This window comes from Zerene cesonia, chromosome 2, assembly GCF_012273895.1.
Source record: "Zerene cesonia ecotype Mississippi chromosome 2, Zerene_cesonia_1.1, whole genome shotgun sequence".
In the NCBI taxonomy this organism is placed as follows: domain Eukaryota; kingdom Metazoa; phylum Arthropoda; class Insecta; order Lepidoptera; family Pieridae; genus Zerene; species Zerene cesonia.
The window spans coordinates 2,795,667-2,808,522 of NC_052103.1; the positions used below are offsets into that span (position 1 = coordinate 2,795,667).

Below are 12,856 nucleotides of genomic sequence, written 5' to 3' on the forward strand. Positions count from 1 at the left end.
AAAAAGTTGCCTATATGTTATTCCAGTTGTCCAGCTGTCTACGTACCAAATTTCATTGCAATCGGTTCAGTAGTTTTTGCGTGAAAGAGCAAGAAAAGCACACACATCCTTACAAACTTTCGCATTTATAATCTTAGTAGGAAGGATAGTAGGATAGCAGGAAGTAGGACAGGATAGGATTAAGAAAAATGCTGTACGAATATAGCATAATTTCGTCTTGTGTGTGTTTCGTTACTGTTAAACAAATGTTAACACAAAAGTTAAATCATATCAATACAATAAAATGGACATTCATTTAATTGAATTTAAAGAATCACTATCTTGTTTAAATAATTGAGGAACGTTTATAACATTAACTAATATTTTGTTGATTTAGTTACGTTTCATAGAATTAAATATCTTTTTATATAATTTATTGACAATTTGTAATCAATCACTTTCCCAAAAGCGGAGGCGGTTTTAAATTCGTCTGTATTTTTATTTTGGGTTTTGTAACTCGAGTGTAGTTGGTGTGATTTTTTTTAATTGGTAGGACATTGTCGTCATTTAGTCCCAATTTATAATCTAGATGGTAACTTGACTTTTAACGCAACTCAATTATTTTTGGAGCGCGATGATTAAAACAAAAATAGTCATCATCAACCCACAACTTATTATTAAAAAGTTAACATTTAAATAATAAGTTAGATAGGAACAGGGAAGTAGTAGTTAAGCCAATAGCGACATTTTGTTATTGTTTAGAAACCACATGAATTGGGAATATATTTCAATGTCCCCTTCAATATTCTTAACTAGAGGTCAAACTTCTATATTCTTAACTAGAGGTCCGCCCCGGCTATATATATATATATAGCCTATAGCCTTCCTCAATGTATGGGCTATCTAACACTGAAGTAATTTTTGAAATCGGACCAGCAGTTCCTGAGATTAGCGCGTTCAAACGAACTTTATTATATTAGTATAGACTCTGCAAAACGTTAGATATTTATACAAAACTCACCTAAAAATTTTAGATAATCCTCAAAATTTTCAGTGGACACTAAAACGTATTCCTTGTCTAAGAATTGATCCATCATCCTGCCAACAGTTGCCGTTCTTTTTACGAAAAATTATTAAATTATAATACATTAGGAAACGCGTCACATCTGCACGATATTTCGATAATAATTCTTATCAATGTATAGAGCGCCGTATCGCAGTTATCAATTTACGACAAATAATCTTGTTGTATCACTGTAGTGATAACAAATTAAGCTTTCCCTAAATAAATAACGCCACGCGCTCTTACGTAATGGCAAATATATAATATGTAATGACACGTGATATATTTTTATCTTAATTAGATGCACATAGTTCACGTAAGGTCTCTGAACTAATAAGTCTCAGTGTTGATGCTCAGGAAACGAAAACCTTTAAGTTGTTCTTAAGTAATGAAATTAATTCTCAAAGATCAGTATTCGTTTAATTTAATAGACTAGAAGTAAGGTCTTTCATAAAAAAATATATAAAATTTATCAAATTGACATATAAGTATTGACTTATGTGATAAATAGAAACAACAATATTACAATATAGTTCTAACGATATCTTTGCGGTCTTCTAGCAATCTTGTTAGATTGCTTTAACCTATTTACTTCTTGTACTTTAACCTATTCGGTATTTATATTAGAATTATCTAATTTGAAATTGTATTCTCATTCTGTCCCAATACTTGGATCGTGATAATAATGTTTCGCTTTGTTCGCTTTTACAATTGATGTCGTTCATTAGCATTAAGAATGCCTATAAAATTTGTATTATAACATAATAAACATATAATTATGTTATTGTGAGAAAATATCTACAAATAACAAAACACAACGAAAACCGCGAAGCCACTGTTGCTACGCAAAAGTACTTAGGTACACTATCTGATTTAAAATAATCTATTGTTTTGTTTATGGAACTAATTTATTCTATTTCGCTTCTCAGATGATCTCACCATATACAGCAAGCCGTCGACCAGCGAAGAAAAAATCTCGACCGTCAAACGACAGGAACCTTGCAACAGTCCTCCAGGTACCTATTACCTACATGAAAATTTATTATCGTTCATAGTGTTTATAAAAATTAAAAAGGGGAAATCTGGAAATTAATTAATTATATTATATAACATAATTAGCTTGACAACAACGTATTAAACGCGCCATTGAATGGACCATACAAACTGGAATTAATTAGACCTAAAATAGATACGAAAAAAAAAACAAATAAGTGCACTGATTCAAAATGGCGTCGCGCAATGACAATGACGCCATTACGGGGATTGCGTCGTCGCAGGCGTTCGCTACCCCTAATGAAAGTATTGAGCCACCCACCCTAGCCCCATTGAAGTTTATCCACCGTGACATTTCGAAATACACTTTTTTTTTTTTCAAGTATTTATTTTTTCTTCGTGCCGTATCTAGGCCTAACGTAATCTAAGCTAAGTGCACTCTCAGCGACTTAAATATTGACATGTCGTTCTGTTATACATGCGCTGCTGTATGACTTTTAAATGCGTGCGCTCGTTAAAGTACTGCTTTGTGATCAACTTTACCGCGTTATTTTTCAACGTGGATTGTTGGATATGATTTTAATTTTTGTGTCGTAAATTATTTTTGTCGTTCGCTCTTTTTTTTTGTGAAAGTATATTTGAATCTTATTAAGCTTTTTCAGAATCGTGCTTATACAAAAAAATGTACTATATCAAAGGTGAATTTAAACAAAGGTACGTTCAATAGTAATATGTTTTATTTCACTGTGGTACGTTTCTTGGTTTTAATTTAGTTGTATGCTTCCATACTGAACACACATATCTACAAATCCTATCAATCAAAGTACCTACGTTTTTTTCCATTTCTTTGCAAAACACAATGTACTAAACATACTTAAATATTTTAGTAACATCCTAAATTAACGCACCTCTAACTCTATAGATACGATGTAACTCTAATAGATTCGATACGATGTATACAATAATGTAAAATGTTGAAAGTCTTTATCAAAAGTTTTTTTTTTTTACAATGACTACCGATTCGTTACGGCTGTATCTACAGATTGCGAGGCGGATTCAACAAAACTAGTCAGCATTCACAAGAAGCAGCGACTCGGTAGTCCCGGCAGGATTGAACTGAATCCCCAGACTCCGGTCACGCCGGAGAAGAAGTCACCAGCTTCCGAACCTACCACACCTCAGGATATACGGTAAATATACTGATGATGTATAAAAAAAGAACTCATCTTGTTATTAAACACAATATTGTTAATTATTATCAAATATTTTAAACGAAATAAGCTAAATATTGGCTACTTAAAAGCGTGTCCATTTTATTTTCTTCTTTCTTCTAAATACTTATCTTCATCATAAAAAACTTAATCACTATTAGATCTGAATGTAGTCATACGTTTTTATTGCAATAAATTAACTCATTACAATCTACACGAGCCATTTTATTATTTTTCACTCACAAAGGTACTTACTTTTAGCATATAAAATTTGGCTTTTGCCATCAGCAAAGTATTAATTAATTTGCTATACAATTTCGTGTTCCCTGTGTTTTTTAAATAAATCTTTTGTTACATTGCTTCCTCACTGCTATTTGAAATATGTAAATGATATTATTGTAATACAAGCATGTGCTATGTTCACTGCTCGCATATATAACAATCCCCAGGGTACGATTTACATATTGTATAAAAGGCATGTGGGTAGTTTTATGTTTTGCTACTGAACTATTGTTTGCATGAAGAACGTGTTAAACTTGTAATTTATCAGACTCCTTGTATTTGCATGGCTGTTTATTTGTGATACAGTTATTTTAGTAATTTAGTTAGTAGTATCATGATTGTTCTAAGTTTTATTTATTGATTTATTTAATTGCATGCTGATTTTTTACGGATCCGTATTCATATCAAACACCAAAACATAAATGCGATCTTTTTTTACACGCTTTTTATTAGCTTCACCTGTATGTTTGTTTGTATGTTTGTTTGTAACCGACTTCTTTGGGCGCGATTTTGACCCACTTTAAACGGCCAGATTTCGTTCAAACTTTGTAGATTTATTGAGGACCGATGACAATACACTAATTTGATAAAATTATTCCAGTTTTCAATTTGCAAAATATGATTTTTGTTAAAGCGTGTTTTTTAGTTTTTTTAAACTATTATTTAATTATTAAAACAAAATATAAAATTATAATGATAAAATTTTCTTCTGAATCAATTAGATTTTGCTTGATATTTGCACTGGTCGAAACTGTAAAATAACAATAGAATATTCAAATAAATTTATAAATACATATAATCCGGTTAAATTGTTTTACTATTGGATTCTATTCATCATCTCCTTTGTAATGTATTTACAAAATACTTAATAGTTTTGTATTTCCATCCTGTATGTCTTGCATTTTATGAATATTACATAGCACAATTTTTTCCCCCAAGTGTTACCAGACGTCGATTTCCTTTTCAAGGATGTCTATACTAAAATTTCATTTTGCTATGCTCACACCTAGATCCCGCTTTTCTGTCCGTCATTTGACATATTCTCAAGAAATTCATTCACAAATTATTCATTACACAATCGCAAAAAAAGACACAAACACACATAGTAATACGGATGAGTCGTAGTCGTGGTGTTAGTGGTGTCGGTGACTGGTAAGGGGTTGTTTTACAGAAAACTGTACTCGCTAGTCGACAACCTACGTGTAAGGACATCCATGGTCGTTGATTGCAGCACACCGACCATATACTATGGGGCGCGGACGCACAAGCAGATCGAGCAGGTGGTGAAGGAGTTCAGTCGCACCGCGTACTGCAGACAGGCGACAATGAGCGTGCTCTCCAGTAGGGACTATAGCTGTATACGGGAGTTCGATAGGAAGCAGTGGGCGAGCAAGAACGATATGTGCAGAGGGTGTGTTAAGGTGCGTATTCAAATGCTCTGTGACCCTTGAGTTCGGAAGTTTCGTCTCCAATAGTGTATGAAAGTTTTTGGAAGGAAGAAGTATTGAAGATGTTCTCGATTGTTCTCTCTTATTGAAATATTCATTCGTGATATTTTACTTGTAATAAAGTTTTATATAGCAACGCAAGCAATATATTTGGAGATAAACAATCGTATTATCATTTATGTAAATGAACTTTTTTCTTGCAAACTAAAAGTTCACTACAATAAAAGATACTTTTATCATATACTAGCTGCGCCTCGCGGTTTCACCTGCGTAAGTCCGTATCCCGTAGGAATATCGGGATAAATAGTTACCTATATGTTATTCCAGTTGTCCAGTTATCTACGTACCAAAATTCATTGCAATCGCGCGTAGTTTTTGCGTGAAAGAGCAACAAACTCACACACTTCCTTAGAAACTTTCGCATTTATAATATGTATTAGTAGGATTTTATTTAAATTACATAAAGTTGTATTGAATGAACACGTTGCATATTAAAATAATAAGTAAGTACAAAAAAAAATACAAACATTACGACTTAAATCTAATAGAAATCGTTGTATTAAACAATTCCAGAGCTACGAAGGCGCAAAGCGAGGCTCGAGTAACTGCCAATATTACGACAATAGAAAAGCGCTAAACTACAAGACATTAGCCCCAGTTTTCGACTTGGAGGACTTGGTAATGGCTGGGGAACAGTTGAAGGCGTGTCCGTACTACGCGGCAAGAGAATTAGCCAATGCAGCGAATATAGTCTTCTGTCCATATAATTATTTGATTGAGCCCAGTATCAGGGAGAGTGTGAGTATATCTTAACTAGCGGTCCGCCCTGGCTTTGCCCATGGTACATATATAGCCTATAGCCTTCCTCAATAAATGGGCTATCTAACACTGAAAGAATTTTTCAAATCGAACCTGAGAGTAGTTCCTGAGATTAGTGCGTTCAAGCAAACAAACAAAGAAACTCTTCAACTTTATAATATTAGTATAGATTCTACCCCATTGTTTAAAAAAGAGAGAATATGTGTTTTGGGCTTTAATAATTGTGGTGGATTGTAGGGAATAATTTAGCCTTCTTGGGGGGAAAATAATACTCATATAAATACATGAATCGTACATAATATATCACTTTCTACAACGCAAATATAATAATTTAATACTTCTTAAAGATGCCAAATTTTATTAATGCTTGTTAAATACATTTTCTATATATATTTAGAAGTTATCTTAATGTAATACAATGAAATTATTGCTTTTTCGTTGTGCTACTATCAACGGTCAATCGATCCAGTAGTTTATGTATGAAAACATTACAAACATACAAAATTTACCATAAACATTTGATTTACAGATGCAAATAAACGTCACGGACAATATAATAATAATAGACGAAGCGCATAACATTGAAGACGTGTGTCGGGATGCGGCTACGTTCACAGTGAAACGGGCTCAAATCGGGGCTGCTATATCCGTAATATCATTATTAAATATGCATTATTAACCACCTCATCATCATCAGCCCATATATGTTCCCACTGCTGGGACACAGGCCTCCTATGAGGGTTCTGGCCATAATCCACCACGCTGGCCAAGTGCGTGTTGGCGATGTCACATGTCGTCGAACTTTTGATTCTTGGGCATGCCGGTTTCCTCACGATATTTTCCTTCACCGTTTCGAGCAGTGGTGATGTTATCCACATGTGCAGATAAATTGAATCTGTTTATTTCCTGCACGGTTTCACCCGTGCAAGTTTGTATCCCGTAGGAATATCGGGATAAAAAGATGCCTATGTGTTATTCCAGCTGTCCAGCTATCAACGTACAAAATTTCATTGCAATCGCTACTGTTGTTGCGCTACTGTTGTTTTGCGTGAAAGAGTAACAAACATCCATACATAAATACATACACGTTACGTTAGATGGATGTAGCTAATTATAATTTTATAATAGAAAATTGAATAAGAATAAAAATTAATATATAACCATGATATTATTAAAATTTACTTGAACGTCACTCTAAAGGTCTATGAAATAGATTATTAGGTTTGGAAGATGCCTGCTAATAGACGTATCTCTATACAAGTTACAAGACCTTATTATAATAATCAATAGCAGAGGTTTTCTTTTTTATTTAATGAAATGCTTATTTTCCCATGTGTTTTAGGTCAAAATAATACATTTATAATCTACATTTATTCTAGGAGTTGGAAAAGATGGCGCAATACATGTACCAAGACTCAATGGGCTACATTGAGTATTTGGCGAAGGTTCTCGCCAATTGGGATCAGTGGTAAGTGATTTTAGTAAGCTAACTTTTCACCTACTGATTTTTATATTATAGATTCAATGAAAAAAAAATACAAGCAATAATTACCGACATATATATACCGATATATACTTGTGTATCTATGACCTTTTTCTCAACCCCACCAGTCCATTCCTTCTTTGCAGTTATCGATCCTTTCCTTATCCCTTTCCCCTTAAAAGCGGGCAGCGCATTCGCTGAGGCATTACCTCTGCGAATGTTCATGGGCGGTGGTGATCGGTTACCATCAGGCGAACCACAAGCTAAGTTACTCGCTTATGGCATAAAAATAATAATAATAATAATACATAGTTATTCTGGAACGTTCTGGAATTTATATAATCTGCAATGTAATTATATTACACTTAAGACCTGTAATCATCTAAATACATAGCTATTCTGGAACGTTCTGGAATTTATTTAAACTGCAATGTAATTATATTACACTTAAGACCTGTAATCATCTAAATACATAGCTATTCTGGAACGTTCTGGAATTTATATAAACTGCAATGTATTTATATTACACTTAAGCCCTGTAATCATCTAAATACATAGTTATTCTGGAACGTTCTGGAATTTATATAAACTGCAATATAATTGTATTACACTTAAGCTCTATAATCATCGTTCTGGAATTTATATAAACTGCAATGTAATTTGCATACATTTTCGCTCTGCAATCATAAATGAATACATAGATTTTCGTCAGGTTCGTCAATCAAACACCGCTACTCGATAAACAGGCGGAGTTTAACAACGAAGTTATTCACGTGTGGACGGTGGAAAACTTCATGGCGACGTTGGATAACCATAACATTGGCATGAAGCAATACGGCGGTTTGTACGCTTGCTTTTGTATTACCTTCTAGAATTTTACGATTACAATTACAATATATTACAATTTTATTACTACAATATTCATATATAACTTTGTAGGATACGAAATAGATAATCCAATATGGTTTTAATCCATTATGGTTTAGCTTATTAAGCAAAAGTAGTAAATCTTTACAAATATTATAGAACTGACGTTTGTTTGTTTGTTTGAACGCGCTAATCATATGAACAACTGGTACGATTAGAAAAATTATTTAAGTGTTAGAAAGCCCATTAAATGAGGAAGGCTGTATAATATGCTAAACTATAAGGAGCGGAGCACCAATGAAGAATATTTCAAAATCGGGGGATTTTTTTTTTTCCTATTGAGATCTTACGCTTGCGATGCGAGTTAGCATTAGCTCAAAGTAAATATTCCAAGCGGACGAAGTCACGGGCAGAAGCCAGTTTCATAAAAATAGCATTTAATAAAATAATATACATCTCGCGAATATGGTTACAGAGTTTCAAGTGCACGCTGAGATGTTCTGCCGCCGTCTCCGCGAAGACCCGCGCGCCATGTTGGGCGTGTCGCAGGCGACGGGTGTGCTTATCGAAACCATCGCTACGTTTTTGGGTAAATATAGGAATATTAAAAAGCAGCGGTGGCTCAGTGGTGAGAACCTCGGACTTCGAAATCGATAAGTCCGGGATTCGAGACCGGCGAACGTGCAGGAAATAAATTGATTTTTCAATGTATCTCCACATGTGGATAACATCACCACTGCTTAAAACGGTGAAGGAAAACATCGTGAGGAAACCGGCATGTCCCAGAATGAAAAGTTTGACGACATGTGACATCTACCAACCCGCACTTGGCCAGCGTGGTGGATTATGGCCTGAACCCTCGTAGGAGGCCTGTGTCCCAGCTGTGGCAACATAATATAAGGAATATCATGTGTGTATAGCTCCATATGTCTTATCACTACATAATATAAAACAAAGTCGCTGTCTCTGTCTCTTTCCGTCTCTGTCCCTATGTCCCTATGTCCCTATGTCCTTATGTCCCTATGTCCCTATGTCCCTTTGTCCCTATGTCCGTATGTCCCTATGTATGCATAAATCTTTAAAACTACGCATCGGTTTTTGATGGGATTTTTTTAAATAGATAGAGTGATTCAAGAGGAAGGTTTATACGTATGTACATCTATTAAACTACTCCGAATTAAACGCGTGCGAAACCGCGAGCAAAAGATACTTGATTGATAAGATATTGATTGATTGTGGAGCTTCTAATATAAGACTGAAAATAAAAAAGAATTTTTATCCATGTATACTTTTACAGGTATTTTGTGAACAATTACAATAGACTATAATTTCAAACTGCTTATTTAGAAAATTGGGTAAATGAACATCGTGAAACATGTGTTTTTATTGTGGGAGTCGAGCACGCTTCGGCACGAATTGGGCCAGCTCGCACCGGGGAAGTACCACACCCCCGCAGAAAACCGGCGTGAAATTGTGGCATGCCACTGTGTTTCGTACGGTGAGTGGAGGCCGGAGGCCCGTTTCCTTTTCCTCACCCGTCCTAGTCCATTCCTTCTTTCCAGTCGTTAGTCCTTTCCTTTTCCCTTACCCCATAAAAGCGGGCAGTGCATTCACAGAGGTACTACCTTTGCGAATGTTTTTTTTTTTTTTTTTTATGTCATAGCGGGCAACTGAGCTGGTGGTTCGCCTGATGGTAAACGATTATCACCGCCCATGAACATTCGCAAAGGTAGTGCCTCTGCGAATGCGCTGCCCGCTTTTAGTGGGTAAGGGAAAAGGAACGAATTCATGACAGGAAAGAAGGAATGGACTGGGACGGGTGAGGAAAAGGAAATAGGCCTCCATGCATGGCATTTATGGGCGGTGGTGATCGCTTACCATCAGGCAAACCACAAGCTCAGCTGCCCGCTATGACATAAAAAAAAAAAATGTGTTATAATAAATATGTAATAATCGAATTGAGTACCCTCTTTTTTTCAACTTGATTAAAAATGAGAGATCGTACAAAGTGATCCTAAACACTTTAATCTATTTATGAATATTTTTTTCGTATATTAAAGGGTATTTATTCCGCGATGGCGGCAAATTCGCGGATGACTTCGTGCCGGCGCTCGCGCGGGTCACCGGGGATGAGAGCTCCAATGTGTCCTGGAGATCTCAGTATAATCAGGTGTGATTATTATAATAGAACTATTCGCTTAGTTATAAAACTCATTTTTAGTATCGTTTTACGGTTTCTGTTGGGTTGCTATGGTTACTAGTTATCAGTTTCATTTTGGAATGAATAAATGAATTTATTTTCGTGTTTTCGTTCTAAATAAGTTGTTTCACCACGGTGCAAAGTAGCGCATGTCATTCTCAAGTCTCCTAACTATACTCAAAGGACAAACATACAAACAGGCACACCCTTGCATTATAATATTGACAAGGATATATTAAATGTTTATGTTAGTTTTATTGTGGGAGTCGAGCAAGCTTCGGCACGAATTGGGCCAGCTCGCACCGGGGAAGTACCACACCCCCACAGAAAACCGGCGTGAAATAATAGCTTGCTATTGTGTTTCGTACGGTGAGTGGGGGAGCCGGAGACCTATTTCCTTCTCGTAGCCCTTCTCAGTCCATTCCTTCTTTCCATTCATCAATCCTTTCCTCATCCCTTATCCCTTAAAAGCGGGCAGCACATTCTTAGAGGTCTAAGGCTCTGCGAATGTTCATGGGCGGTGGTGATCGTTTACCATCAGGCGAACCACCAGCTCAGTTGCCCGCTATGACATAAAAAAAAAAAAGTGTACATAATACCTTGTCTATTTCTCTGAAGTGAATCCAATGGCACTCCCAGGGCGCAGAAAGCGAGCTAGTGCTCCGGCTGCTGTGCATGAACCCGGCGGTGGTGTTCGCGGCGCTGGCGCCGGCGCGCTGCGTCATCCTCGCGTCGGGGACGCTCACGCCGCTCGCGAGCCTGCACTCCGAGCTGGGCGCCGCCTTCCCGCTGCAAGTCAGCCCCAACCACGTCATACCCAGGGAGCGGGTGAGTGGGTTGTTGGGTGCTGTGGTACCGCCCGTGGCTAGCCACGTCATACCCAGGGTGCGAGTGCCTAGGTTTATTGGGTACTATCCTGCTGCCCTTTTAGTCAAAGGAGAACCCGCATAGTTCTCGTAACCGTGGGATTTCCGGGATGAAACCTATTGTATATCCTTTCTCAGGTTTATTGGTATCTTGGTATCAAATGTCATCCAAATCAGTTATGTGGTTCTGGCGTGAAGAAGAGACAGACAGACAGAGTTACTATCGCATTTATAATAATCTTCTATAATCTTTATAGGATTAAAATTAGTCTTCCCCCAGCAATACTTAAGCTAACTTTTCACAAATTGCAGTACTCATAGTGTACCATAACAACAAAAAGAAGAAAAAAATCACCTTTGTACCCAGGTCTGGATAGGCACCATACACGAGTGCCCGGACGGCACGGATCTAGACTGCACGAGCCGCGCCAGCAACAAGCCGAGCACGCAGGACGCGCTGGGAGCTGTGCTGCTGCACGTGTGCCGCGTCACGCCGGCGGGCGTGCTGTGCTTCCTGCCCTCATACAGATTGATGAATGCGCTTATAAAACGGTAACCTACAAAAAGCTTGTGAAACGGTAATGACTTGCTTGTAAAACGATGATGACTTGCTTGTGAAACGGTGATGACTTGCTTGTGAAACGGCGATGACTTGCTTGTGAAACGGTGATGACTTGCTTGTAAAACGGCGATGACTTGCTTGTGAAACGGTGATGAGTTGCTTGTGAAACGGTGATGACGGATGATCGTTTGATTCGAATGATCTATAAAATATCCGTAACTTATTCCCATCAGTAATTTTGGATTTTAATCCCTATATAAGTTTAATTAACGATTTTTTATGTCATAGCGGGCAACTGAGCTGGCGGTTCGTCTGATGGTTTCGACATTCACAGTATAAAATATCACGGTAACCGTTCTGATCTGCACGATCGTAATAAAAATAAGAATAAACAAATGTACAGAATAACTAAACTTCCTTAACTCAAAGATAATTTTTATTAAATCAAAATTAATAATTCTGATAATGATATATATTAATATGATAAATAATTTTCATTCAGTTGGCGGGAAACTAATGTTTGGGATGAATTGAATACCCTGAAAAATGTGTTCAGCGAAAGCAGAAATGTTCGTGATCACAATGAAATCATGGAAGTAAGTTCTGCTATAAAATCTTTATATCAAACCTCATGTACTCTTAATCAAAAATTTTGATTTTCACATGGTCAACTTTATTATTAAATATATTATTTCTGGTTCAGACCTTAGAATCTCTACAAATATTACAAATGCATAAGTAAGCTATATCTGCACCTCGGAAGCGCCTAAATATCGCAAGTAGAATCAAAATATTTTTAATAGTTTCTCATAACAAATCTATTCTGATATGATAAAGCTGAAAAGTTTAGTTTGAACGCACTAATCTCAGGAACTACTGGTCCGATTTGAAAAATTCTTTCAGTTTCATATGTAGTCTATTCATTGAAGAAGGCTATAATAGGCTATACTATATGTTCCCCGACGAGTACAATCTGGAGGTCTTCAAGAGTAGAGTGAACAGGTACCTTCTAGGGAAGCGCGTTACAGCCAAGACCACATCTCAGCTTACCATCAGGCGAGATCGTGGTCAAGCGCTGCCCTA

General features: G+C 36.6%; 1 protein-coding gene across 2 annotated transcripts in view; it reads left to right on the forward strand.

Annotated features, from left to right (window-relative positions):
• LOC119833005 (Fanconi anemia group J protein homolog) overlaps positions 1–12,856 on the forward strand; it is a 52,254-nt gene that overhangs the window by 35,188 nt on the left and 4,210 nt on the right. The window contains exons 4-15 of one of the 2 annotated variants that reach the window (XM_038356878.1): positions 1,972–2,058; positions 3,078–3,225; positions 4,700–4,949; positions 5,550–5,774; positions 6,325–6,444; positions 7,175–7,263; positions 7,991–8,118; positions 8,621–8,734; positions 10,206–10,315; positions 10,985–11,173; positions 11,579–11,763; positions 12,276–12,369. In XM_038356878.1, coding sequence (XP_038212806.1) covers positions 1,972–2,058; positions 3,078–3,225; positions 4,700–4,949; positions 5,550–5,774; positions 6,325–6,444; positions 7,175–7,263; positions 7,991–8,118; positions 8,621–8,734; positions 10,206–10,315; positions 10,985–11,173; positions 11,579–11,763; positions 12,276–12,369 — 1,739 coding nt within the window. The remainder of the gene's footprint in view (positions 1–1,971; positions 2,059–3,077; positions 3,226–4,699; positions 4,950–5,549; positions 5,775–6,324; positions 6,445–7,174; positions 7,264–7,990; positions 8,119–8,620; positions 8,735–10,205; positions 10,316–10,984; positions 11,174–11,578; positions 11,764–12,275; positions 12,370–12,856) is intronic. The other variant, XM_038356886.1, reaches the window with a different exon arrangement.